The 22,516-nt window shown below is 38.1% G+C and overlaps 1 protein-coding gene across 1 annotated transcript; it reads left to right on the forward strand.

Annotated features, from left to right (window-relative positions):
- Window positions 1-3,300: 3,300 nt before the first annotated feature.
- Window positions 3,301-18,160, forward strand: LOC134662089 (iodotyrosine deiodinase 1). The gene is made up of 4 exons (XM_063518361.1): window positions 3,301-3,506; window positions 16,372-16,596; window positions 17,138-17,454; window positions 17,970-18,160. Exons 1-4 carry the CDS (start codon window positions 3,332-3,334, stop codon window positions 18,150-18,152), a joined length of 900 nt encoding a protein of 299 aa, XP_063374431.1. The 5' UTR covers window positions 3,301-3,331; the 3' UTR covers window positions 18,153-18,160.
- The last annotated feature ends 4,356 nt before the right edge of the window (window positions 18,161-22,516 follow it).

Raw genomic sequence — 22,516 nt, forward strand, 5'->3', positions numbered from 1 at the left:
TTCACCACGTCGTCCCTTGGCGTCCCTTGTATTTCCCCCACCATGCACCAACTTCGCACATAGCCCATAGATAGCATTTTTCAACCGATTCTCGTGAACTTTTGTGAACCTACCTATATGGTTTTATTCGTAGATTTTTGAAAACCGAGCTATGGGCGTTTGCGAGATCTTCAGCTCACTGAGACATTTAGTTTTATTGGCATTCTTTTTGACGTTACCATGCAGTGCGTCTAGTTTACTTTTGCATATTTTTTATTTGTAAGTGCGTGGTGGGCTGGTGGGGGAACAGATGACCGAGCTATGGAGCTCGACGTATCAAAATGTGACACGTCAACTGTCAAATAACTCATGAGTCTAGCCACCAGGGCGGCGCCCCTGCCATACAAAATCTTATCAAAATCTATAAACTCTTCAATTATTTATATCTCGCAAATATCCTATAACAGTAAATACAAACTTACTAGCGCACTCGACAAAACTCGGCATCAACACTGTCTCATACAAATACCTGTAGTCCAGTCATAGACTAGGAATAGTCCAGTCGACCGAGAGGCTAAACCGCTCGCACGGATAACTTGTCACATTCTTGCATTCTTAGATACAATTGTATGTGTGTTGCACCTGCAATTTTAATTGCCTACGAACTATTTTAACCGATTTCTGATTAAAAGGGTCTAGGACCTATTTATCTTCAATCAGGAAATAGTTATTTTTATTTCTCTTCTCTGAAAGTGGTTCATTGTTTAGGTAAGTACAGTCGCCATCAGATATATCGGAGCGGCCGAGGTGCTCAACAATATCTGAGTACGACTCTAACGCCTTTACAATAGAGGTGTGTTCAGATATAGGTACTTATGAGAGCGCCTTGGCCGCTCCGATATATATGATGGTGACTAAACTGGTACCAGCGACCCGCCCCAGCTTCGCACGGGTTACACTAAACCTTAACAAACACCTAAACCTTAATATACCTAGTAGGTGAAAACGGCATGAAAATCTGTCCAGTAGGTAGTTTTTGAGTTTATCGCGAACATACATAGATACCTACAGATGCGGCGGGGGACTTTGTTTTATAAGGGGTAGTGATCTATACAGTGTGGAAAGATAAGTCGGGCCCTGGAGGGAAACTACCTTAAATCCTTAAGCTGGCTCATTTTACTTAATGGAGACATTCCTTTATTTTTAAAAAGAAACAAAACTGCATTCAAAGTATTTTTCTTTTTTTCTTCGTTTTGGCTTGTCTAAAAAAATCTTGAGTACTAAATATTACATTTTATGGATATTTTGTTCGACAGACGAGTTTAAGACCTAATGTTTCTTGGAGAAATGTTATCATTAACATGAACTGTATCGACTAGTAGAATAAAATTGCGAGTTTTTATTTTTTGGAATTTTAGTCGGTTCGAGTCCCGGGCGAGGCAAGCGAGTTTTAGAAAATCTTTGAATGCAGTTTTGTTTCTTTTTAAAAATAAAGGAATGTCTCCTTTAAGTAAAATGAGCCAGCTTAAGGATTTAAGGTAGTTTCCCTCCAGGGCCCGACTTATCTTTCCACACTTTATATGAAGACTATGAAGCACATGGACCTGATGAAGCAGGTAAGTTTCGACCGTAGAGAGTTTTACTTTCCAAGTAGGTACCTACATTTTTTTTCAGTACAATTTGGTACAGATCATTCTGTACCAAACACAAAACAATAAAACATATAAAACTAAGTAGTCGTATTATTTCCATTCTGAAATGACCAACATATTGTTAGAATTGATTAAATAAATACAGTCATAGTCCAAACATGTCAAAAAATACAATAATAAAAGCCTTAAAAACTACTACATTTCAAACAACTCTGACATAGAATCATGAGCGTTGGGAGTGTTTCAAAGCACGACGGTTAAACATACGGTACTAATAGGGAGCTACCAAGGGAACAAGATTGTTCACCACACGACCGTGAGAAAAATACACACATTTACAATTCAAATATAAATGAACGCTATTAAATATTTATCATTCATACATTTCATAATACCTACTCACTTAAAATTAAAGTACCTACCTACCTAAATTCAACCAGCTATAGGTAAGTGTTTAGGCCTGGTTTAGGTAGGTAAATGTTAATTAAGATAAATACAAATTTCCTGCTGTAGTTTAGGTAATTCCATTCTACTGACCTACATAGTTCATTTTAATATTGCTGCCTATTAAACAAATTTACTTATTCCAAATTACATTCAGTTACCTACTTTGTTTCGCAAAACCATTAACTTTTGGGTTATTTCTATTCAGACGATTAAAAAAGGAAAAAGTGTCTAAAAAATTCCAATTTTATGACGAATTTTCACATGATAGTATGGATCGTCAAAAAGTGAAACACCCAATTTTTTATGAAAAACTGGGGACACTTTTTTGTTTTAATTAGTTCTCGTAATTCTTTGTAGAAATTACCCAATAAGAGTTGTTAGTTTATCGAAAACCGAAACATTGCTGTCTGAACCTACTGGCGCTTCGTTTTCTATGGAAAGTATCATGTGATCACATACCGTGTCCGCTTCGGAAGCTCCGGCCCGGACACGGCCCGGTCTAACGTGAGTCATCCTTAACACTTGAACTTCAAGGGTACCTAAACCCTTGAAGTTGTTACCTTGGAATTTCTTACAATCGTTGGAGGATGAGGTTATTATTTTATTATGTTGCGTATGATATAATTATAAATTCCGCAATAGTTTACAAAAGTCACGCAAAAGTGCAATTAAAAATAGTTCATCCAAGCAATACCAGCAAAATATCATGAATAATTTATTTCTTTTGCACTCGGGCTAACTTTGAAACACTTTAGGTATTATTTGTTGAGCAGCTGAAGAGGGCTTCGAACTTATATTTTATAGTGTCAAAATGATAACTGTACGAGATTATTTAAGTTATAGGTGCTTATCTAGTTTCCAACCAAGCTTGGCAACGTCTAGTATTAAATTTCATGGATCCCATACATTTTTCATTACCTCTTGCCTTGTGGAGCTTAAAATATACGATACAAGGTGCAATAAACTGAGACGAGTGCTTTTTTGCGCTCACATGCATAAAATAATAGCAAAATAAAAAGCCAAGGTCATCACAAAGCCCGCCAACAGAATACCAGCCAACTATTCGATATTTACACTCATTTACAATCAATATAACTCTTAACACAACCGCGCAAGATCTAATATAGGATGAGTTCCATTTTATCAGACGCAAATAGCTTGGCAAATGAAATAAATAATCGAAATCAACTCTAGTTAGTCGGTTGTCTTCAATCGTGTCGCTTGTGCCGGTTGATACCTACTTAGTTGTTAAAATGAACTTTATTTCCGCGTCGATATGGACGCTGGAGAACCACTGTTTTATTGTGTACACGATGCTGTTGGTTTCTTTCGTGGTGTTTACTTTGTTTCATAAGAAGAGGGTTGAGGCTCAGGCGGTGCGGCATAATGCCAAAAGATTGGCGCCAAATGGAGCAGGGACCGGGAAAGGTTAGTTTCTTTTTTAAAGTACCATAAATTAACAGGAGGGATTTGACAAGTGTAGATACCTAAAAAAATAAACAACGTGTTGCACTCCGGGAGTGCCGACAGAAGTGAAAACTCAATGACTAGTCCAAAATGTCTGCAGCACTATATATAATTGACCCATCCTCCTTTCTATTGAAAAACTTTAGTTCCGAAATTGCTGGTCAGTGAGCTTGTTTAAAATTCGAAATTAAAATTTGTAGCGTTAATTGTTTAAAATTCGAATAGAAATTGTAAAGTTACCTTGCAGACCTCGCATCAAAATATATATTATTTGGTCATGATATTTTGAGTTTTATTCACCAGTACTAGAGTTCACTTTTATTAGCGATTTCATCAAGATGTAGCTTTATTGAATTATATTTGAGTGATATAAAGTTAGAATGTAACTATGAGATCCTCGTATTTCAGCCCGTACAAGATTAGAACCTTTTTCATGTAATGTCATTGAGTTTTTCTTTATTGATTTAAATGCCATCTAAATCTTACGGTCACGTGATCGCCTTACGCTGTCTCGAGTTTATAATTTTTTCCCCACCTCAAAAAGTGCCCAGCGCCGCTAAAGAAGTTTTCACTTCAAAAATACACTGAAAGAAAAGCAAGTCTTTGGAGATGCTTTGAACTACTTTGGAGTTAGGAAATAGTAAACAACATAGGTAGGTACCACCCTATTTATTTTATAAATTTAATTTACCTACCTAAATGATATATGTAGTAGGAACACTAAAATAAAAACATATAATATACCTAAGTACAATTTTAAACAACAGTATTTTAATAAATTTGTTTATAAAATAGAAAAGTGCGTGAGTAGGAAGACTAGTGAGCAACTTTGAGTAGTACCTACCTAAGTATGTACCTACTTCTACACCGTGTTTTGTTTTCAGTTCCGATAACCTAGGCATTCATGTATGAATGTTGGTAGCTATAGCTAATACCTATAACTAGGTCAATATACCTGCATTCAACGGGTTTATAAAACCTTTATTAAATAGTAGCCTCTTCCCGCGACTTCGTCCACCTGAAAGTTTTAAAAGTAAATAAGTTTAACGGCCTTCTAGCCTAGTTACTGACACTAGTGACCCTGCTTATGAAGCAACAGGTCCCGGGTTCGAGTCCCGGTCAGGGAATTTATTTGTGTGTTTATCCCGAATATTTATCCCTAAATTATGGCTCTGCTATCATTATAATGATTATGGGTCTGATATTCGCTAGGTGCACGACTGGTGCTGCCCTCATTTTGGCAGACTTTCTACGTTAAATCTTATGGAGTAAAATTAGTTCAAGCGGCTGCCGCTAGTACTAATGGCGGCCATTCCATAAGATTACCTGTGTTTGTGACGATCAGCGCCACTTCCCCCTCCACCGACTTAGCACCTTTCCAATACATATGTATATCGGTGCCTAGTAGGTACCCATAGTACAAGCTTTGCTTAGTTTGGGGCTAGGTCGATCTGTGTATTAAGAAGACAGTCCCCAAATTTTTATTTAAAGTGTCATTCTATGGTCTATGGAACTTGCTAACTATGTAAACAAACTGCCATATTGAACTGCCCCCTCCCCCTCTTGGCGACGCCCTTGGTTGAGATACGGGAATTTAGAAAAAAATATAAGCAAATTCGTTGAAAATTCGTTGCGCGTTAACGTGCTTATCGCACATGTTCCTACCTAATCAATCGATACCTAGTCAATCAAGTAGAGATTGTAGGTGTTGTAATAGTACACTGTCAATAAATAGGTATTTTGTTTTTCCAGTGATGTCTATTGTTATAATAAAATAATGATGACAGCTGGTAGCTATTGCTACCTACCTACCAAAAGCTGCATAGCCTCCTGACCTGAGGGCCTACCGCGAACCACGTTCTACGTGTTGCCTCCATGTCACACTTACGTACGAATTGACAAGTGCGACAGAGAGGCAACACGTTGAACGTGGCTCGCTATAGGCCCTGTGACGACTGAATATCATTATCAAAATTTGCGAGTTTAAATTAAGTTTAAGTTAAGTCTTTCAAGTTAACAAAAAGTCAACACTTGATTGGGGCCTACGTACCATGTAAAGGACGCCGGTCGTCAGGAGGATTTACCGTTATTAAAGTTACATTGCCAAATACAATGTTAAATACCTATATTACACTCAAGAGCAATCTTAATTTCGCACTATTTATAGAAATGGTTGTTCAAAGTGACCCGTTTAAGTTGCGTCTGTGTACATTAAAAGTACATACATACTAGGTACTTAGGAAGCCGGTTTTATAGTATAGTTACATCATTAGGGTAACTTGGTAACTTGTACCAGCTCCATAAGGCTATTCAACCTGTAAAAATATAACATTGATTTGATATATTATTAAAGTCATCGCGTTCCTTTGTAGGTACAATCAGCATCAAGTAGATAGTGACAGCCAAAGTGGTCTGGAAGTTTAAAACGTCATTTTATAAGCTGCAGAGATAACTGACCCCACTGCAAACAGTTTTTATGCAGCTTGCCTACTGTCGTTGCTAAAAATGTTATACAAAATAAAACGAGTAGAAGTTTGTAAGTAATCTTAAACTTCGACTCGCTCTAATTTCTTTATAATATTACAATTTCTAGCAACGAAAACGTCACGTATCTGAAATAAATTTATTTACTATTAGTATTATAAAATTATTATCAGTCATAAGTAGATAGAAGAGATAGATACCTACAGCCAAAAAAATTACAGTAATTAACACAAGAGTGACACTCACACTGAGTGTGACTCTTGTGTATAAGAGTCAATGCACTTTCATCAGAATCATATTAAATCGATATCTTATTTATGTAATCGGAATAGTCATCTGTCACGTCAGCGGATAGGAAAGGCATACTTGTTTTGAAAATTATTTCCATATTTAGCTGAGTCCACAGACCAAGCGGTAAGATATGCAGCTTTCAAAGGTCTTGAGTTCAAAGTTCCCGGAACTTAGGTAGTGGGTACTTACTTACACATAGGTACCTAGGCTACATACCTATAATACAGCGTGTTTTATAAAAAAATATTCAAATACATATAGCAAACAATGTATCACTAGAGTTAGACCAAGATAAGTCTGCAACGATTCTGATAGCACACGCAGTGTCAGTGTTATTTTAAACGTCACTGAAATTATGACGTATAATTAATAACAAATTGCACTGCAAAATCGTTGTAGACTTTTCTTGGTCTAACTCTGCTTTGTTTTAATTAAACATCGCATTTACTGACGTGACGTCACAACTGATCCGATGTACTCAAAGAATGTAATTTCCTACCCATTGTGTACTCTGTCACAGTGACAACAATATCAAATATGACGTATCTAGGTATTGACTTTCATATTCATTGTCACTGTGACTACAAAATGGGTCGGAAATTAAAATTCTTTGACTGTACCAAATACATTGGCGCTAGAAAAAAAAAGTCATTTGGTGGTTAAAAGTAAATAAAATATTCTTTCAGAATCATTTCATATTACTAAAACCTCTCATTTAAGTTTACAGTATGTTTGCAGAAATATCAAAAACACACGCTGTATACTTGACTCCCGAGAAATAAATATTAAATGTCTTTGTGTGAAGTTTAGTCCCCAATCCGTATCGGACTAGCGTGAGTAGCGTGGCGTGGGCACCAAAGAGGCTCTAGACTGAAAACAGTCTCGTCCACAATAATAAAAGCGGCGGAATTATTTTTATCAGAAGATATTATACACTATCTAGGTTACCAAATTACGCGACGCTCCAATTCTAAATACAATAGGTACGTATTTGCATTTGCACAACGTACACAAATTACTTCATAATACGAATATCGAATATCATTTTATTCATATGACGAGTTTTTTAGTCTACCGATTGTCGTTTAAAAGTAAATAATTATATTATACATACTATGTTATGATTATGACATAGTAAAATATTTGAATATGAATATACTTTGACATATGATATAAATAGTAATTGTACTAATTACATAAATTTTATTTGTAAAATAAAATAATTGAACTATCAAATACCTTGAATACCTTGACATTGTTACAATTGTTATTAATAATAATATTTCATTTCATATCGTTATTTTTTTTTATATATTTTTCCCTCTTGTGCTTTGTGAAATGTGATTTTTTGAAATTAAACCAATTAAATGAATACCTATGCATTTCCTCAAAGTAACGCTAGATTAAAAAAAAAATTAAAGTTTGTTATTACCTATCTCTTAAATTATTTTTATTTAAAAGTACCACGAAGGTAAGTACTTTCTGATTAATCATATTTTAATTAAAATGATTCTGATGATTTAATCCAAAATCCAAATCCATGAAAAAATGCATCTCCAAAGAAATCTTGTAATATTTTTTTTTTGTATTTTCATCAATATATTAAGAATGCGCATTTAAAAATGATGCGAAAGCAGTTCAGGAACAGAACTCTTCAACGGCTCTTCGAGCAGATTTAATGGAGTAATTACTTACCTAAAATTGTCAAAACAAAAGCAATAACAGTTGGTTGTAAAAGGTGTTGAACCTGAGTGACAAGCTGATAAGAAACTACTGCCGGTAATGAAGAAAAACCTCTGCGAGAACTACGTGTTGTAAATGTCAAAATATGCATAACTATGAGACTACTAGCGCCATCTATGCGCAACTTGTATGAAACAGCTTATCTATCTAATCTAATACCTTTAAACGAGCAATTCTTGTTTATTTATATGTCGAAAAGGGAAAGGGGGAACGCTAATTGTGCGGGTGGTGGGCATGGTACACCTCGATGTATTGCTTCACAGCCAAAATAGTAGGTATGCTACCAACGCATGAAACATTCAGACTCGTTAACCATACTAGTGCCTACTATATTTCAGTACTAAATAATCAAAACGACCAATCACTATTTGGATCCAAAATGATTTGTTTTAAAATAAAAATATCACATGAAATCGTTCAAATCTTTATTTTACAAAAGTAAGCTTCTAATGGCACATAAGAAATCAAAATAACACTTGGAATAAAACACTTAGCTAAACGGTTAAAGAACGTGAGAATCTATAAGCTTTCAGAATAATCCTTCAGGTATAAGCCTTCAGGAACGTAGCGAATTAGGCACGAGCTTGGCTAACGTCCGATCTCTAGCGCGGTCCGATCAAGAAGAAGCAAGCCAGTTCCAGCGGCGGAGCCAACTGCTCCCGCCTCCAATTCAAGTTGGTAAACCTGCCTGACCAGTCTACCAACAAAACGACAAAAATGCCCACTCGTGCCTACGTTCACTCAAGATACACCTCTTGACGTTCCAAAGCCTTCTACCTGTCATCTTAGTTCAACAATACGCCAATAGATGGTGGCGTTATTCACTACGCAACTTTGTTATTCCGTTACAAGCAAATAATACGTAGCCAAACATTGCTAAGCGACTTCATACAGGCGTTTAAAGCTATGAACTGTAACACTGCAATACGTCCTTCTGGTGTCTCGCTCCGACATATATATAAAATATATATATTTTTGGGATCTCGGAAACGGCTCTAACGATTTCGATGAAATTTACTATATGGGGATTTTCGGGGGCGAGAAATCGATCTAGCTAGGTCTTATCTCTGGGAAAATGCGCATTTTCGAGTTTTTATATGTTTCCCGAGCGAAGCTCGGTCACCCATATATTAGTTCAATAAAGCCAAATAAAGCCTGTCACTTCGATCATTCGAACGAAACTCGTTGTTTAATTTTAGAAGGAGCCTGATTCGGATTTAACAACTCGTTATGGGTTTGATCTTGATACGACCGCTGATTGGTGCATGCGAAATGAAGTGAAACTAGTGAGGTTGTGCGTGAGTTGCGTCAAGAAATCACCAAGACAATCGTCAAGGTCGTATCAAAACCAGTTTTAAACTGTAACAAGATGTCAAATTAGAATCTACCTCAATACTTTTGTACAAACTAATACTGAGAAACTTTTGACATGGGATTAACTCCCAAATCGCGAAAAAAAATAGACTATATAAAGTATCAACATCAGACCAACTAATGTATGAAACAACCATTTTTTTGTGATTTCGGTGTTGGTCCCATACTAAAAGCTGCTCAGTATATAATATTTCACATCGTAAAATATTGCAGGTTATTAAAAAAATATCTAATACCTTTAAACGAGCAATTCTTGTTTATTTATTTATTTATTTATATATATATTTCGGGGATCTCGGAAACGGCTCTAACGATTTCGATGAAATTTGGTATATAGGGGTTTTCGGGGGCGAAAAATCGATCTAGCTAGGTCTTATCTCTGGGAAAACGCGCATTTCCGAGTTATTATATGTTTCCCGAGCGAAGCTCGGTCACCCAGATATTCCTGTATAATATAAGTAAACCACATTTCTATGAAAAGAGTATAATCTAACAAATCCCACGCGACCTCCATATGCCGCGTCGTGTTGCAATTGTTTTCGATTATTGATATCATCATTACGGATGTGCGATTACGCTGATTGTAGGCAGGGTACATTAATATTATAATGATTGTTTATGATGAATTTATGTGGAATACACACACGAGTTACCTACAGCCGATTTGTGATCAGAGGGCCTACCGCGAACACCGAAGTTCGCAGATTGCATCTTTCTCTGTCACTCTATTACGCCTAAATTGGAAATTGGAGTAAGGGAGAAATATGGCCGCAACAAAAAAAAAATCGTAAAACAGTCTAACATAAAAATTTGCTCAATTATTCGCCATTACTATTAAAAAGTCCCGTAGGTATACGTAAATAGTTATTTTCGATACAAGTGCGAAAAAGAGGAAATTCGAATTACCTATTCGCACGTGTATCGAACAACGTTTTACAGTACATATGGCACTTTAAAGTTTCGACATACGCACGAAAAGTGCTATTTTACGCACTAGTGCGGAAAAGTAGCCCCATATGTACTGTAATAATAATTTGTGGTTGTCAACAGTACCTACTACAAACAGACTAATATATGAGCCTTTACCTTGCTACTAAATAAGTATTATCCTTGGCCCAGAATATACACGCCTGACCTTACTATTTGGCAGAAAAAGGCGAATTTTAAATTATTGACGTACTTATTTAACAATAATACGACTGCGAATAGTGACGTGACGTAACTACCTTCTTAAAACAAGTTTGAAAGATAGTTTACAGCAGTTTTTTTGTGACGCAAACCCCCTTTAAAACATAAAATAACATCGAGGTTCCCTTCCGCTATTTTCAGCCTGTTGATTATTGTTTTTTTTTTTACTAACGCTATGTGAGCTAAGCGTGAAAAAATTACCATGCACCAATAAAAATTCAAACAATGATATCAGGTTAAAATAATAATAGTCACCTAAAATACTAACATACTGGAATGTCAAGTACATGGTCAAGGAATTTAATTTCAGTACCATTTCGTACCTTGTCATCGTCACAGTGACAATAGTATGAGGTAATGAAGGTATGACGCCCCTAGTCCCTAGCGACTTTCATATTGATTGTCACTGTGACAAGGTACGAAATATTATTTTGAGTTCTTTGAATCAAGTGTAAAAAAAAATATGGGTGCATATAACTACACAAAAATATTTAGGTACTGTTACTCTTCGAAGGCCGTAAAAATATGTGACACGCTCTTATAGTTTTACAAATAAGATCGTGCCAGATATTTTTGCTGCCTTTGTTGTGTAACACATTATTGCAGGTGACTGGACATATTTTTGAGTATGATGTGTGCACGTGTACCTACCTATCCATGTTTTTACACGTGACATCAGCGAACCTTATATATCTATGTATTTGCAGGATAGTAGGCACTGTAATCAAAAATAATTAATAATTAATAGAGATGACCTAAAAGTTAATATGGTTAGAAAGAAAACAATTATTTTAATATCGGTCTTTAGATTCCTCGAACTACCTTGATAGAATGAGATGCAATTCATGCAATGCTTCAGGTTAATGGTATGCTAATTATGCCCTAGTTACAAACCTAATCGAGTCTAGAAATCAAAGGTTCAAATTAATGTTTATTTGTATAGATCACTCTGTTTGTGTGTCTGTCTATTCTCTATTCACGCTTAAACCGATTAATCGATTTAGATGAAATTTGGTATGGAGCTATAGTTTGAGGCTCGAGGAAGGACATTATATCGATCATCATCACCATCCCAGGCAGACGAAGTCGCGGGCAGAAGCTAGTATTTATTACACAGGATGATTCTGAAGAATTATAAAAAAATTATTAATTCATAAAAAAATATTGTTAGCTGGCATTGCGTAAATGTGTCAGATAGATAAGTGAGTGACCCTTAGTATCGTAGGTCAGAGTTAACGTTGTTCTACATTTACGTACGTCACTCTCTTTTCCTAGTTGTGGATGTTTCCTATGTATTTAAGTACCTACACTTAGTATTCTATATGTCGGAGGCAGATCGTAAAATCGGCCATATCGAGATATTCCTAGGCATACCATGAAACGCCGCCATTTCATGATCTGACTAGCGTTTATCAGCCATATCGTTCAAACATCAACGCTTGACGATTTGCCTAGCGACGTTTAGGCATATCAAATAAGTAGGGTGTGATATTCCTAGGCATGTCATGAAACGCCGGCATTTCATGATCTGCCTAGCGCGACCATCAGCCATATCGTGCAAACTCAAGGGGTGATATTCCTAGGCAGATTATGAAACGCCAGCATTTCATGTACTGCCTAGCGAAGACCAGCCATATCGTGCAAACCTCAAGGGTGATATTCCTAGGCAGATCATGAAACGCCGGCATTTCATGATCTGCCTAGCGACCACCAGCCATATCGTGCAAACTCAAGGGGTGATATTCCTAGGCAGATCATGAAACGCCGGCATTTCATGATCTGCCTAGCGACGACCAGCCATATCGTGCAAACCTCAAGGGGTGATATTCCTAGGCAGATTATGAAACGCCGGCATTTCATGATCTGCCTAGCGACGACCAGCCATATCGTGCAAACCTCAAGGGGTGATATTCCTAGGCAGATCATGAAACGCCGGCATTTCATGATCTGTCTAGCGACCACCAGCCATATCGAGCAAACCTCAAGGCTCAAAAGGAACGTAAACTTGTATTAAAAGGTACGATCTGGCAACACTGGACTCGGACGCAGCGCCATATAGAATGCAGCGCCACCAGTGGCAAAAAATGCAATTATTTTACGATGCGATCGGTATGAATGAAGCTAGGAATTCGACGAATACATTGCTCCCATCGATCTGCCGAATCTTTTATAAGACTGATCGTGATATTATGCCTGAGTTAATTTTAGTCAGATCATGAAATGGCGGCGTTTCATGATATGCCTAGCGACCACCAGCCATATCGTGCAAACTCAAGGGGTGATATTCCTAGGCAGATCATGAAACGCCGGCATTTCATGATCTGCCTAGCGACGACCAGCCATATCGTGCAAACCTCAAGGGGTGATATTCCTAGGCAGATCATGAAACGCCGGCATTTCATGATCTGCCTAGCGACCACCAGCCATATCGTGCAAACTCAAGGGGTGATATTCCTAGGCAGATCATGAAACGCCGGCATTTCATGATCTGCCTAGGGACGACCAGCCATATCGTGCAAACCTCAAGGGGTGATATTCCTAGGCAGATTATGAAACGCCGGCATTTCATGATCTGCCTAGCGACGACCAGCCATATCGTGCAAACCTCAAGGGGTGATATTCCTAGGCAGATCATGAAACGCCGGCATTTCATGATCTGTCTAGCGACCACCAGCCATATCGAGCAAACCTCAAGGCTCAAAAGGAACGTAAACTTGTATTAAAAGGTACGATCTGGCAACACTGGACTCGGACGCAGCGCCATATAGAATGCAGCGCCACCAGTGGCAAAAAATGCAATTATTTTACGATGCGATCGGTATGAATCGGAGGAATTCGACGAATACATTGCTCCAATCGATCTGCCGAATCTTTTATAAGACTGATCATGATATTATGCCTGAGTTAATTTTAGTCAGATCATGAAATGGCGGCGTTTCATGATATGCCTAGGAATATCTCATCAATTATTTTACGATGCGCCCGGTATGAAGCTAGGAATATCAACGAATACATTGGTCTGACCGATCTGCCGCCTCTTTTATAAGGCAGATCGTGATACGCCTGGGTTAATCTTAGTCAGATCATGAAATGGCGGCGTTTCATGATATGCCTAGGAATATCTCGATATGCCCGATTTTACGATCTGCCGCCGACATATATACATATCTCTGAATTATGTATATCGTCTAGGGTTTGCTCCCGGTGAACCGGGAATTCCCGGTTCTCGCCATACAAACTCAGTACCGGGAGCAAACCCTAATATCGTAGTCTGGTACAGTCAGCAGCAATAGTTGCTAAGCGGGAGATGTGTTCAAAATGATCTTGACGCGACTTTATTGTTAAGCGAATCGCGTCACGGTAACTTTGAACACCTCGCCCGCTTAGCAACTATTGCTGCTGACTGTACCCACAACACAAGCCTTACCTACTGATCAAACATCATCAAAATATTACCTACTAAAAGTTCGATCAGGATCTGTCTTTATTTTACAGATATTACACATAGTTTTTAAAGTAAGTTGCGAAGAGTAAAGTGTATAGATTTACTAAATAAAATATGGATTTTAATGCCAAATTTTATTTATTGATCAGGTACACTGATTAGACCTTAACATCGTCCCATTCATTTTCAAACTCGATGGGTACGCTGACAGGAGTAATTTCAATACAATTTTTTATCATCAGCATATGGAGTACCTGTCACTACCCATTGAGTTTGAAAAATACTCTCTTCTCTTCTTCCTCGCGTTATCCCGGCATTTTGCCACGGCTCATGGGAGCCTGGGGTCCGCTTGGCAACTAATCCCAAGAATTGGCGTGGCCACTAGTTTTACGAAAGCGACTGCCATCTGACCTTCCAACCCAGAGGGTAAACTAGGCCTTATTGGGATTAGTCCGGTTTCCTCACGATGTTTTCCTTCACCGAAAAGCGACTGGTAAATATCAAATGATATTTCGTACATAAGTTCCGAAAAACTCATTGGTACGAGCCGGGGTTTGAACCCGCGACCTCTGTATTGAAAGTCCCGCTTCTTGAAAAATACTAATATTTTCAATATCTCTAAAAACTAACGTCCGTTTATAGAGCGTTTCTATATTTAAGTTGTATAATTAAGAGTGGTAAGAATACTAAGAATATCAACGGTCGCTCAAAATACGCGGAAAATTAATGGATACGATTACAGATAAACAGTAGTTTAATAGCACTGTGTCGAATCTATAAAGATTACCATCGGGGTTATGCATGCAGCCATATTATAGCTTTATCCACGTGATAAAATAACCGTCACTTTTTAACACCGCGCGGTTCAAAGTGACGGATACTGTTTTATCACATTGTCACATAGACAAGAACGACCTATACATAGTGTAAACATTCGATAACATTCGATAGCGTGTCGTGACGTACCTTGCATTAAGTGTCATTTTGTATGGGATTTTGAGTTTCCAAATCGTCCCGCTTGGCGCGCTGATCAAAATCCCATACAAAAATGGACATAGTGAGTAACGCAAACGCGAACGCTCGTCACGCTATCGAACGAAATATAAACTAGCGGTTTTAGTCATAAGAGGGTTTGCTGTCGTGGCATTTACCGGTTTAGGTACTAATTTTATTTTTCACCACTCGCAAAGCGTAATAGCGTTCATTTGGATTTGATTTGTAATTTTTACAGTTTAAATAGTATTTTCCTCGGATTGGTTTTGCGTTTCACTCGGTAGCAATGTTTGTTTTACCCTCGTGCCTGGAAACCCAAGCAACGCTCAAGATTTCACTTATGAACCACTCGCTCCCCCCTTGTAAAACAAATAACTATTTTTAGTTTTCTGATATATTAAGAACATTGCTTTTTTCAGCTTTCTGAAAGGCACATTGCTGTGATCAAAAATCAGGCGTTTCGTTTAATCTTGCTCGTTCTAACAACCTACGGCGTCCAAACTTGTTCACTCACAGAGATTCAGAAGTCCAAACTGAAGGTTTGCCAACGCAGCATTCTAGGTGCAGGTTCTTGTTATTTGAATGATGGAAAAGAAAAACCTGTTTAGAGTTAATAGAACACACTGAATTTATATGGCACTTTAACAAACCATTAGCTAATAGAGTCTGTGCGGAAAGAGATGAGTCGTGAAATGTATAGGGTCCAATACATATCTTCTCTTTCCGCACAGACTCTATGATAGGGTAGATCGAGTAGACAGTGCATCTCTGCCTACACAAACCGCAAAATATTATATCTTCGCAGGATATATCCCGGACGGAACTTGATACGTAGGTATAGAGAGATGAGATTGTTAGTGAATTAATTTGTGCCAACGAACGAATATTCAGGCCAATTCGAACGCGCACCTGGCATCAAACCGATATTTTAATCACATTGGAATCATATCACGGGCCTTACCATGATGTCCTTAATGTCCTTATTGCGATTCAGTTTAGGTCCTAAACAGAATCGCAATAAGGATATCATGATGGTAAGGTAGCTGTTAGGTAGCTGTCATTCGCGCGTTCATTTCGCTCTGATTGTCCGTATTAAATAACAGCTGACTGATAATATGATTTAAATATCGGTTCGATGTCAGGTGCACGTTCGAATTGGCCCGATTGTAATTTATTCTCTCCGACGTAGGTATATACTTAATTACAGTTCACTATAAAGGATTTATGATACACCAGCATTGTTTCGTAGATAGGTTTCAGACTTTTTAAATCTGAAGCTTATCTAATCAAACCAAATAACTTTTCCAGCGCGCGAACGCGACTTTCCCGAGGATGACCCGGACCCGATCCTAACTTCAGCCATTCCGGAGGACACACCCCACATCCCGTACAAGCCAGTCCACCGCTCTGATGACGAGATCCTGCAGCGGTCTAGGGAATATTATGAGCTGATGGCCCAGCGGCGATCCGTGAGGATGTTCAGCACAGAGCCAGTTCCACAGGAAATTCTTGACAACATCATTAAGACTGCAGGTAAATAAACGGTCTTAATAAATTCTCTGGTATTTTCAGCCATCTCTGAAGACACCCACATCCCGTACAAGCCGGTCCACCGCTCTAATGACGAGATTCTGCAACGGTCTAGCGAATATTATGAGCTGATGGCTCCACGGCGGTCGGTGAGGATGTTCAGCCCTGAGGCGGTTCGACAGGAGGTTCTTACGTATGGCGCATGTAATTCGCGTGTGTTGATTGTTCAGGTTGTGAAACCTGTGAACCACAGTATATTAAAAGCATGCGTGTCCCGTGGCTTTCAGAAAATGTGGCAGCAAAGATCATTGGCTAATAGGTGAAATTAGGTGTTAACATGCAATTTTGCGAGTTCAGCAGAAAGAGCGACGGAACAACAGCGTAAGCTTAGTCAAAGAGTACCAATTGATACAGTATTCCAAAAAGCATACAAGCGATACTTTAGGGACGTTTACCTTCCTTTTTTCTGAACCCTATCCCCCACAAGGAGATAAAATACTTTTGCCCTTAAATATTGACTTACAAATATGTGTTCTACTTTCAGGCACATCCCCATCAGGAGCCCACACTGAACCCTGGACATTCGTGGTCGTCCAAGACCCGGAAGTGAAGGAAGCCATCCGCGAAATCGTAGAAGAAGAAGAAGACCTCAACTACCGACAGAGGATGTCCAAGCAATGGACGACGGACTTGAAGCCTTTCCGGACGAAGGCTGAGAAGCCTTATTTGTCTGATGCACCTGCGTTGCTGCTGGTATTTCGGCAGACGCACTCTTGGAAAGAAGATAATACCAAGAGGATGCATTATTATAGTGAGATCAGTGTGGCGATTGCTGCTGGGATTCTATTGGCTGCGATACAGGTAAATATAAGTACCTATACACTTTGTGACTTCCATTCCAAGTTATACATACGAATGGATAGCGCTTTAAGTGTATGTCTAGTCTGAAAATGTCAATCACGCGACCGTTCATAAGCTGCTCTCGTCCATCGGTTCTCTGAGGTTGTTGGTTCATTTTATGTGAGCTTTTTCGATTGTTGCGATCGCCACTCAAGAGCTTTTCTACCTTTGTGCACTTAGGTTCTATGCTATAAGCAATATATCCACTGCTACTTTAGTCTGGCTACTGTCAACGCATTATTTTGCGTAAATTATACCTTTCTAATTCGATAGAAACTATTCGAGCATACTCCATTACTTACTCTTCTTACACTTACGGACAACTTATGGTATAGCGTTTCTCATAAACATCTCGGTGATCGTTTGTCACTATTCGCCTCTTGAATTTGTCTTAGAAGGAAACTTACATTTAGCAGAGTTGATACGTTTATTAATTAATAAGGGGTTAACACTTACTGTTTAATTTTTGCTTCCAGTACTGCGGCCTAATAGCTCTAACTTCCACTCCTCTCAACTGCAACGCGCGCCTCAAAGCGCTGCTGTGCAGGCCGGGCAACGAGCGCCTGGAACTGCTGCTGCCGGTCGGGAGGCCTCATGAGGGCGCCACTGTGCCGGACCTGCAGCGGAAGACCCTGGAACAGATCATGGTCAAGATCTGACTAGTCAAGTAGTCATCACCTCTTTAAAGTAAAAAAGGCTTAAAAGAAGCCCATAGCACCAACATTTCTTGGTTTAAACTTTCCAGATTGTAAGAAATCCTCAATTCAAGCCTCGTTGCCACCATTATAGTTCTATTTTGATTGAACTTTGTAAAACCAATGTTATCAGATCAAAAGCTTTAAGATCTGACGAGTGACTTTCATGCCAAGAACCTTTGAAAGAGATAGCGCCAAGAACTCTTGGTCTTATTAAAGCATTTATATTTGCCACCTTGGTCTTTTGTTGTTGTTTGATGCTCAATAGTGGTCTAGATTTAAGAATCTCTACGAATTGTGTAGAATAAGTCCATTTACTTTCACTGAAAGTGCTTTCAAATTAAGCTCATTGCTTACCTATTCCACAGATGATAGTGTCAAGTCGTCCACTGTAGTCTGTAGCAGTCTGTAGTTTCTCGAACCGTGAAATGGCAATCGCTTTTTCTTTCTGTCGCTGGTGACAATATTCTCAATTGATTTTGAAACTATCTTACTCTCTTTATAAGAAAAGGGTGGTAAAGTGTCGTGATATTCAGATTACTACTATAATTAACTTGAAATAGATTTACGTGTTAAAAAAGGCTGATTAGGAAGGCCTAGTTCTAGAATTAAGAATTTGCTCAAGAATTGTGATTTACTCGTTAGTTCCTTTGGGACTACGTAGTGTGTAAGATTGTGTTTGATTGTATTACCTATAAATCAATAAAGCATTTTGTTTTGTAAACATTGTAAGATACTTTTATTTCGAATGTACATACCCAAGCGTTGAATATACATAAGTATATTTATTACCCGTCATCAATGGAACAATATAGCTGGGTCCACGCAGAGCGAGCATACGCGCGAGGCAATTTCCTCGCGTACAAAAAGGCCAGTGTAGACGTGCCTCGGACGAGGCGGCGCGCGCGAGGCACCTGTACACTGGCCGTTATTGTACATTGCCTCCCGCGTATGTTCGCTCTGTGTGGACCCGGCTAGTGGTGTATATTTAGGGCGTCTGCGGAGCCGAACCCAACACATGCAGGCTTTTTTACTACTTACCTACGTCACATGCTAGTGTTTCATATAAATTGCATAGTAGCAAAATCGTTATAAAAAAGAAACTGGTTTGACTAGTAGTCAAATACCCTGTTAATAAAGTTTTATAATTCATGTTAAGCCTACAAAAAACACTAGAATGTAAAACCAGACGGATTAAAAACAAAAACGGATCAATAATACACACGTCTGCCGTGACTGGCCATGAACATGCACAGCTCTCTGTCCCTCGCATCGCCCCACCCCCCACCCTCTTCCACCAAATCAGTGTTATTCAAACCTTCCATATAATCAAACTCCAGCTTAAACTTATAAGGGAAGAGCCCGCTGCCCGATATGCGAATGAACTTTGCGACATCCAAGTACGTGGAAGCAATGTCGCAGCTGCTTTGGTTTGCAAGCGATGTGCAATCGTTTGTAGGAAAAATCCTTGGTCCTTCCACTGAAAGCATGTAGAACGCCTTCTGATGAGACTTAGAAGCCAAGTGTTTTAACGAGTTTTCCCAAGTGTTATCGTTGAAGTAGCAAAATTCTTCTTTTAAGCCTTTAATCTCATTCCAAGTTGTCCTATTCAAGCCGATTCCTGAGTTGATATACTTAGTCTTAGACCATCCCCAAACACTTATTATCAGACTGCTGTTTCCGCGACGATACAGCTCGGGTCTTGGTGGTCTAGCAGCAAGGGATAGAATTTTACATTCAGAACATAAAAACTGTCGTTTTCTCTCTAATGTCTTCGCCATGAAGACAAAATCAGTAGTTAAATACTGTTCAACTTCCAAAAAATAGATGTAACCGTCGTAATTCTTAAGAATCTCGACATGGTCGAATACTTCGTTGATTGTCCACCACCAGAAAAGCTTTTTTTGAGATTCGATTGGGTCTCTGTCATTGGAGTAAATACACTTATTCAATTCTGGACAAAATTTGAGATCTTCGCCTGGAAATCTGTAGGGATGAAGCTGAACACTGTACGGGTAATATATTTGCAATACACTTGTAAAGTGTACATCATTTAAAATGTTATGAACTTTAGGATGGTAGAAGTCATGTACGAAGATCAATAGACTCTCGTGTATTCCTATTGAGCTGTTTAATGATTGTAATAATACTTGCAAATATCTGTGGTTATCATGTACTTGTATTACCAAAACGGTGTTTAGTGTTTGGTTAGTGAAATTTTTATAAGCTTCTAACGCTTTTAACATAACGGTGGCATTTGACTTTTTAACGCGTCCAATACGTTGTTGGTCGTTGATGGGTGTGATGATTTTTTTTATATGTTTGATTTTATATTTATCACGTGTGATCTGTTGAATTCTGCTTTTTAAGAAGTTAATGTCGTCTTGTTCAGTATCACGGAATCGTCGTTGATCGTTCGGCTCAATTTGATTCAAGCTCTCTACTTTTGTATTGCAGTAACGTCTCACAGCTAGGATTATACAAAACAAGATCAAAACCAAGAGCAGTGCCGCCTTTTGTGTTATAATGATGCTGAACCGAGACTTCGTGTGTAGCACGTACCTCGGTATCATTGTAGGATTTATGGTTTACTTACTATGGTAAACCGAAAATAAAGCGATAAAAAATAGATTATATCTGTCTAAATCAATATTAAATTTGTTTACATGCTTGAGTCATGACAGACAGGTAAAAAATATTTGAGATGATAATAAAGAGTATTCAGTAAAGAGGATACAATACAAAAACATACAGTTTATGATGCATTTGATATTGCGGAGAAATTCCATAGAAAAAGTTCTCAGTAGTTTTAGGACATTTTCAAATAAAACTTTAACTTATAAAGGAAATTTTTATTTTCACCTCAAAAAATTTCAAAAATTCTTCTATTTTTGTATAGTACCTAATCATTTACTTAGTATCAATCCATTTATACATGAAGTTTCCTTTTTTTTTCTTTTGATAGGCAACTTCCTGAATATTCTGAAAGCCTTTTCAAAGTTTCGCTGTTTTGGAAAAATTTCACCGGTGCAGACCTTTGAAGAAAATGAAAGTTTAGGAAGTATTGAACGTGTGATTGACCTTGAGTTTTTTAGGGGGGCTAAGCTTTGGGGCTAAGCCAGGAAATTAGAAAGGGAAGTTGCCTGAAAATAAAGATTTTTTTCGTTTCAATAAATTGTCATTCAAATTTTGTTCCGACAGACGGTGAGTAGCCGAGGGGGCCCTCACAAAAAGCGACATAATGATGAATTAAGTACCTATACTTAATAGTAGTTTATGCAACAGTGATATAATAAGGGTTCTTAAAATTCAAGGGTCGAAGTTACAAAACGAGACGTAGTCGAGTTTTGTAAAAAAAGACCCGAGAATTTTAAGAACCAATTATGAGCTGTTGCATACATTACTTTTTCTATGACAGCTGCAGCAAAAAAAAAAAAAAAAAGAGTTATTATTAAAAAAAAAGAGTTATTATTAAAAAAAAAGAGTTATTATTTAAAAAAAATTGAGTTATTATTAAAAAAAAAAAGAGTTATTATTGTAAATGAAAACATACCTCTTTCAATCAAGATGATCGGAACTTGTATCTTTAAAAAAAATAAAAGCATTCAAATGACATTGCTTTAGATATCACTGTCAGTCATTTAATTGACACATTTAAGTGCTGGAGTAGAAAAATATATATTAAGGTCACTGTATTACTGTATTGCCAACCAGAGTTAGACATAGCTACCGCATATTGTACGGAGCCGTACATCCCCATCTACGAGTACATTAGTTAGATATATATTAGAGCTTATCTCATTGCATTAAGATTAGGTAACAATTGGTCAATCAACTAGAATAGAAGTTAACTGGTAAAGAATATGCAAGTATAGAAGCAAAATAACAAAATGGAAGTCAACTTGCTAATGTATGTTCTTGCTTAACGTCTACTGCATAAAGAAGGCTACAGTTTAAAACCAGACGCTCTTTAATAAAAAAACATAAAGTGATTAATCAATAATACACACGTCTACCGTGACTGGCCATGAACATGCACAACTCCCTGTCCCTCGCATCGTTCCACCCTTCACCCTCTTCTACCAAATCAGTGTTATTCAAACCCTCCATATCATCAAACTCCAGCATAAACGTATAAGGGAAGAGCCCGTAGGCCGTTCCGTGGATGAACCTTGCGATATCCAAGTACGTTGAACCGATGTCGCAGCTGCTACGATTTCCATGCGCCGTACAATCGTTCGTCGAGAAAATCCTTGGTCCTTCCACTGAAAGCATGTAGAACGCCTTCTGATGAGACTTAGAAGCCAAGTGTTTCAACGAGTTTTCCC

The sequence above is a fragment of the Cydia amplana genome, chromosome 2, assembly GCF_948474715.1.
Source record: "Cydia amplana chromosome 2, ilCydAmpl1.1, whole genome shotgun sequence".
Classification (NCBI taxonomy): domain Eukaryota; kingdom Metazoa; phylum Arthropoda; class Insecta; order Lepidoptera; family Tortricidae; genus Cydia; species Cydia amplana.

Excerpts from the sequence above, each read along its gene's own strand:
- LOC134662089 (XM_063518361.1), top strand. The coding sequence starts at position 3,332 with ATGAACTTTATTTCCGCGTCGATATGGACGCTGGAGAACCACTGTTTT. Across the intron at positions 3,507-16,371 it reads TGGAGCAGGGACCGGGAAAG|CGCGCGAACGCGACTTTCCC; the intron begins GTTAGTTTCTTT and ends TAACTTTTCCAG. Across the intron at positions 16,597-17,137 it reads CAACATCATTAAGACTGCAG|GCACATCCCCATCAGGAGCC; the intron begins GTAAATAAACGG and ends TTCTACTTTCAG.